Genomic DNA, 6,970 nt, shown 5'->3' with positions numbered 1-6,970 from the left:
GATACGGGTGGTGGGGGGGGGGGGAACCAACCAAGGCACACGATAATGCTAGAAAGGAGCTTGCTGCTTTACCCCATGTGGATGGAGTCAGTGTTATTTCCTTTTCAATATGTAATGGAAGAACAGAGCTGGGGAGAAATTAGTGAGAAGGCCTGCTGTGGGAGGAGGCACTTAAAAATGTTCTTACTAAGCTTTATTTTCTAAGTGGAGCTTGGATAAAGATGTGTTAATGTTATGAAACCGCAGAAACTCCCTGTTAACTCAAATGAGGTCATTCATTGTAAGAGCTGGGGAATCTTCTCAGCAGAGAATTGTTTGTCATGCTATTGTGCTCCTCGTGTAAAGGCAGATCCCCTGTGAGGAGTTTTGGGAAGATTAAGGAGATTGTTTTTTAAGAATACTCTTTCTGAGTGTGTTTTTGAGCTTCCTAGATAAGTGTTGTCACAGGAAAGATTTGTGTAGAAGAGTTCATGGCACTGAAGAAGTATAAAATTTGCTGGCTTGCTTATGTTTAAAAAAAAAAAAGTCCTTAGACTTCAGTAAGTAGCAGTGTCTTTCTCTAGATTTTGTTGAGTTTTGCAGTATTGTAACGAACAGCTTAAAAGCCTTAAGAAAAAGGGTGGTTTTCATTTAAGTTCCATAGAAGTATTTCTATTTTCCGACCTTAATTAAAAGCAATTAAATTAGTTAGACAATAAAGTACTAGAATTATTCTTAGATATATTCTATGTTTATAGAAGCAGGCCTCTCAGGTGGTGGTGTATTTTTTTTCCTGAAATAACATTATACTAATGGAATAATTACCTTTTTCTCAAAAGGCACAAGGATTGGTGAACTACGAGCACTACACAGGTAAAAAACCCTTTATTTAAATACCCTGTAATTAGATTTTAAAAGTTCATTGTAAAAGTAACCTAGAAAGGGATTCTAAATTATTTTTCTTCTCAGCAGAACTGAAGAGCATACTGGGTCACAGCAGCAAAAGAAAGGCTCCCGAGCTCCTTTCTGATGGACCTTCTTTCAAACGCCAAGCTAATGTTCACCCACACCTCCTGGTAAGTAATTTTTTCCATGCCTTTATTTTTCAGTTTGCTTTGTGTAATCAGAAACTACCAGATACAGTAATACCTCTTAACTCTCTGGGGCTTGCTTTGATTTTTTTTTTTTGTTTTCCCCCCACTGATATAGACACCACCCCAGACACCAACTTCTATGGATAACATGGAGGAGGCGCATAAAAACGACCCAAAGCATGACAGCAATTCTGATCTGCTTCAGAATATCATAAACATCAAGAACGAGTCAAGCCCCGTTTCTCTGAACACGGTGCAGGTCAGCTGGTTGCACACTGTCTCTAGTAACAGCTCACCTGGTGAGCAGTACCAGGAGAGCCTGGGCACACAGGCTTTCTCCCCATCTCAGAAATACCAAGGCTTCCAAGATCATACCTCCCAGCACATGCTGGATCCGCCACAGCATTACCAGTTCCCTCCGTCCCAGAACCAGGATTTGTCACAGAGCTATCCTTCAGATGCTTCCCTGGAGTACAGGCCATTTGCTGCTAATGACCAGTCTCCTGGCTACCAGCAGAACACCTTTGAGAGCCATGAACTGCAATACTGCCCATTGCAGAGCTTCTCATCCCTCTTGAATGACTCTGAAGGCTCAGAGGGCATCTCTGCCCACCTCCAGCCACTCACCAGTGCCCACCTGCAGGCTGATGTCAGCCCTAGTGCTCCAAACTTCAGCTTGCTTTCCAATAACATCTGTGGGAATCTGGAGCGTAGTGTCTCTTTGGCTACTTTGAATGTCTCTCTACCTGACCAAAACATTGCCAGAAGCACGACACAGCTGGGCAAGTCATTTTTTCAATGGCAAGTGGAGCAGGAGGAGAACAAACTGGCCAACATCTCTCAAGACCAGTTCCTTGCAAAAGACTCGGATGGAGACACGTAAGTGCTGTTTACCTTGGTGTTTTTGATGTGGAAGATTGGGGAACGTTTCTGCTCGGATTTTGGTGGATCATGGGGTTATAATGGAAGCAGTTCATTAGCAGTGTTTGTTTCATGAGTGCAGTATTGCAAATCAAGTGTAATGTGTGGTCTTGCTGATGGGCTGCGATGCACAAAGTTGTGGCACACTGAGCAGATAAGGTGTTTGTATTGTCTAATTTCAGGTACATACCATTAGACTTTTATCTAGTAAATGGGGAGAAAAGAATTCTAATTTAGATGTCTTAAATTGCCCGAGGAATAAGGTATCCGTTTTCCTGTCTTAGTCACCCAGAGGAGGTCTGAAGCTGGCAGCATAACACCACTCCCATATGTTGGGATCTCTGTAATTACTTGAGCACTGGTTTGTATGGTGGTGTAACTCTGTTTCCCCTCTTTCCTTCAGCTTCCTTCACATTGCAGTTGCCCAGGGCCGACGCGCACTCTCCTATGTTCTGGCGAGGAAGATGGCTGCCCTGCACATGCTGGATATTAAAGAACACAATGGCCAGGTGAGGTTCTCAAAATCTCTGCACCTGCTCTGTGCACCTGAGTGCTTTTGCGTGTCTGGACTTTCAGGAAGATGTGGTGAAAAGCTTATTTAATATTAACCCTGAGATTTAGGCTGCATACTAATATTAACCTTGAGCTATTAATGCTTCTTGGGATCACCTTGAGCTGGTAAAACTATGTGCTCTACTTCATTTGTCCTGGCTTCCTGGTATTCATATTCACTGCTTAAATAATACCAGGTAGCCAGGCTTTTTATTTGTTTTAGTTGCTCTTTCCTGTTAGAGATCAGATGACTAATAGTTTAAATTTTCTTCTCAATGTTTGCAGAGTGCTTTCCAGGTTGCTGTGGCTGCCAATCAGCATCTCATTGTGCAGGACTTGGTTAGCTTGGGGGCTCAAGTCAACACCACAGACTGCTGGGGTAGAACGCCGTTGCATGTTTGTGCTGAGAAGGGACATGCCCAGGTCCTTCAGGTGAGAACCAGGCGGGCATAGCTCTGCTCTGACTGTTAATGCTAATGCGACATATTTGTTGTCTTGGGAAACTGACAACACCACTCCTTCCTTGGTCTTTCACTCCATGTAGCCCTGTGAGCGTGTCTCAGAGCCCTGCAGTAAGGGCTTAAAGTGAGACTGAATTTCGCCAACGTTTTAGAGTAACTTGATGGAATCCTCTAGTCTACGAAAACACTTAAGTCTCAATGCCATTGTTTATTGCAACTTCATTGTAGTAAGGCTGTACACAAGCTTGAGGAAAGCAATATGTGCTTTGGGTAAGACCTAAATGCCTACCTGTTCCCACTTTTGTAGGCAATCCAAAAGGGAGCCATGGGAAGCAATCAGTATGTGGACCTTGAGGCAACAAACTATGATGGTGAGTAGTTAAGAGTTCATAATTTACAGTGTTACTGGATGTTATAATGTTTTATGGCTGCTGATGTGAAATGTTATCCTGGGTTGAGAAGCAATAAAATGGAGTATATCTTTGCCAGGTTCAAATTTACAATTACAATTGATGAAATTGTATTACAACTGGTGTATCTGTCAGATAAAAACATGGTTAGTCTGTGCCTGCCAGGACCTCTTCCATCTTATGTGCGATTGCTGTGTTTGGCACAGAGTGGAGGTGGTAATAGACTTGTTAAAAATATGAGTGCCAGCGATACCTTGGTGGATACAGAAGCCAAAATCTGACACCAGAGAGCTGTTTTAATTGAATCACATTCCATATAACAGCTCTGTCTGAAGTACATCTTGTTTAAGAAAAAAATAAATCAAATTAGTTCATTTATTATTCGCTGGCTGAATGTTCACAGTAGGTTGCTACTTGGACAGCCCAAATCCTCAGCCATTCAAGAGCAATCACTGCCACTTAAAAATGTGGAACCTGTCCCTGGGCTTCACAGGAAGGGAATCTCTTTTATCCATCTTTCAAACCAAGCGGCCAGTCAGTACTTCTGTACTGTATTTGTTCATCAATGATGGTTTCTTTTTTTAATGTTAAGGTTTGACAGCATTGCACTGTGCTGTTCTGGCCCATAATGCTGTGCTGCATGAACTGCAGAACAGTCAGCCACCTCACTCCCCTGAGGTCCAGGAGCGTCTGCTGAGAAACAAGAGCCTGGTAGAAACCATCAAGACTCTGATACAAATGGGAGCCTCTGTTGAAGCAAAAGTAAGTACAGTGGCTTTGTTTCAAGTGCCAGATCCAGAGAGAATGTGGAAGCAGAATATGTCCCTTTCTCCCACGCCACATCTCGGCTTAATTATAAAGGAAGTAGACTAATTTGAAGGCTTCCCTAATTTACCCAAATGAAATGAGAATGTTGCATTTATTCAGAGCAAGGTATTATCAGTGCAAATGAACCCTGAGGAAAGAGGGAGGTGACAGTCTAATTTCTGCATTAAGAATGATGCTACTCTGTCTGCAGCTGGTTGCCTCTTAAAAGTAAGAATATATTTGGAGGTATCTGTAGTAATAGGATGCTGATGATACCTTGTTCTTGAACTACAAATTTTAATTAAAAACTGCTTCCCTGACCAGTTTAGGTCTGTGCTCCATCAGATAGTTCCTTGGTATAAAACTGCTTATTTTGGCTGTGTAAGCTTACTGCCAAATGAGGTCTGCTCGACTGTTCATTAGATATTCATATTAAACTACACATTCAGATTGACTTTCAGTGAGTTGTAATGCTAAAACATTTGTTCAGCACTCTGTAGTTGCTCTGTTTTATTTGTTTGCATGTTCACCCTGTATAGGTGAAGCACCTGTGGGGAAGACTAACAGTTTCATTTTTTTATAGGATCGCAAAAGTGGTCGCTCGGCTTTACATTTAGCGGCAGAAGAAGCAAATCTGGAGCTCATCCGTCTCTTTCTGGAGCTGCCCAACTGTCTGTCTTTTGTTAACGCAAAGGTACGGTGACTTTTCCATAATGTAGATATAATCTGAGATGTCCACATGTGAGTGGACATGTGTCCACTGTGAGTGCCCCAAGACTCATGCCCCTGCCTTTCCTTCATGGAGTGACTTTGTCTTTTCCAGGCTTACAATGGCAACACAGCACTCCACGTGGCTGCCAGCCTGCAGTATCGGGTGAGTCAGTTGGATGCTGTGCGCCTGCTAATGCGAAAGGGAGCTGATCCAAGTGCCAGAAACTTGGAGAACGAGCAGCCAGTTCATCTGGTTCCTGATGGCCTTGTAGGAGAACAGGTAAAAAAGTGAAACAACCCTCTCCTCTGCTCCCACCTGCCCCCATCTACCCAAAAGCCTTATTCCTCTCCAAAAGTTTCTTTTGAGTTTTGAGTTGCAGCTTTTAAGGAAAAGATTTAGCAAATGCATTCAGGAAACTTTTTGGTGCTATTGTTGGGATCAGACAATCTACAAAGACCTGAAATCACAGGTTTCACTTGTAGCTTTTATTTTTTTCCATCTCAAAAGGTTCTTCCTGTCAAGCTAGGGTTTTTCTTTATAATCTTTGCAACATACATGAGGTAATATCCCTTCTCTTGTTTGTCCCAGTATGGCCTGAGATCATGCTTTTGTTGCTTTTGTCATAATTAGTAATGGCAGTTCTTAGGCCTGAAAAATCCCTTTTTCCAGGATCTATACAAATACACGATGAAAAAGGTGACCCTAAGGTCACCTAAGGAGCCAATAACTCAAGCGACTGAGTAATTTTGTTGCCTTTCATTGGTTCAAATGCTGTCAAATTGGATAAACGGAAATCAGAACCTAGACTCAGATGAATGAGGAATGCAGAACTGGGTCTAGTTTTTTTGGTGTTTTGTTTAGATTATGATTCACTTTAAGATGATAGATACTAATATTTTGTCTTTTTTTTTCTTCTCCAGATAAGACGTATCCTAAAAGGGAAGGCGATTCAGCAGAGAGTGTCGCCATTTTAAGCTCCATGTTTCTTGGAGTTCAGTAACTCACACTCACTGTCCAGTCAGGCAGTCCTAATGTATCTGTAAATAGACCATTTGCCCAGTGTGGGCAAATGTTAGTTGTTTCTATGAAACAAAAGTATTTTGTTCACTATTGTGTAGTGGGTTATATAAAAGTAAAACAACAACAAAAAAAACTGAAACAAAACCCAACAATCAACTTTCTCTGAGCAAATGGGAATGTTTCATTCCCAAGTATGTTAGAACATTTGCCTCGATACCTGGATTTCATAGCTACAGCATGACTGATTTTATTTAAACAGCCATGCAGATAAATTTTGGATGAGGACAATTCTACAGGAAATCTTTTTATTTAGAGGAGGCTGATGTCAGAGTTTTTTGTTGTGTTTTTAGTAACACTTAAGTGCAAGAGAAATAAAATATTTTTGAAGTTGAACATTTATTTATGAAATTTTGTAGCTTTCTTCCAGTATCTTGTGCAGGATTGTATATAATCACTGGCATTATTGTACAGCTGTATAGTTCTTGAAAACGTATTGATTGCTTGGGTAATAAACTGAAGAAACAAGTTTCTTGATCTTGAACTAGCAAATTGCCTATAGAGTTTTAATACTATACTGTTGTAAATTTGGTAAATTATGTTGTTTTGAAAGACTGAAGACTGAAAGTGCAGTTAAGATAAATTGTCCCTAGCACTGTTTTGTGCATGCTTTTGGAGTTGTTAACAAAACATGAAAAGTCATGCTTCTTCAGAGTACTGCATCAGTTTTTTTCATGCCTAGTAGAGGTTTTTCTTTTGATGAGGCAATAGATTGATGGAGAAAGATCATGACTTATGGTGTATATAACTTTGTACTTTAAAGAATGTGATCCTGATTCAGTGAAAGTATTTAGTACGTACTTAACTGTTGATGTGTGCTGAAATCCCTCATGTTAATTATAATAGTTCAGTATGTGTAAGCCCTGCTGGCGTCAGTAAGGCTTAAGCACATGCGTAAGTAGTTTGCTGAATTGGGCTCTAGTTAATCCTAGAGACTTAGTGTTTTTCACCTCCTAA

At 41.0% G+C, this 6,970-nt stretch overlaps 1 protein-coding gene across 2 annotated transcripts in view; it reads left to right on the top strand.

Annotated features, from left to right (window-relative positions):
* Positions 1–6,194, top strand: part of NFKBIZ (nuclear factor of kappa light polypeptide gene enhancer in B-cells inhibitor, zeta) — a 6,397-nt gene extending 203 nt beyond the window's left edge. Inside the window, exons 2-11 of one of the 2 annotated variants that reach the window (XM_010189274.1) lie at positions 819–852; positions 949–1,055; positions 1,189–1,952; positions 2,398–2,503; positions 2,832–2,978; positions 3,315–3,378; positions 4,010–4,179; positions 4,808–4,918; positions 5,048–5,215; positions 5,857–6,194. In XM_010189274.1, the coding sequence (XP_010187576.1) occupies positions 819–852; positions 949–1,055; positions 1,189–1,952; positions 2,398–2,503; positions 2,832–2,978; positions 3,315–3,378; positions 4,010–4,179; positions 4,808–4,918; positions 5,048–5,215; positions 5,857–5,910 (1,725 nt within the window). In that variant the 3' untranslated portion in view covers positions 5,911–6,194. The remainder of the gene's footprint in view (positions 1–818; positions 853–948; positions 1,056–1,188; positions 1,953–2,397; positions 2,504–2,831; positions 2,979–3,314; positions 3,379–4,009; positions 4,180–4,807; positions 4,919–5,047; positions 5,216–5,856) is intronic. The other variant, XM_010189275.1, reaches the window with a different exon arrangement.
* The last annotated feature ends 776 nt before the right edge of the window (positions 6,195–6,970 follow it).

Source organism: Mesitornis unicolor, unplaced genomic scaffold (genome assembly GCF_000695765.1).
Source record: "Mesitornis unicolor isolate BGI_N332 unplaced genomic scaffold, ASM69576v1 scaffold26127, whole genome shotgun sequence".
Classification (NCBI taxonomy): domain Eukaryota; kingdom Metazoa; phylum Chordata; class Aves; order Mesitornithiformes; family Mesitornithidae; genus Mesitornis; species Mesitornis unicolor.
This window is presented reverse-complemented; position numbering and strand designations above follow the sequence as displayed.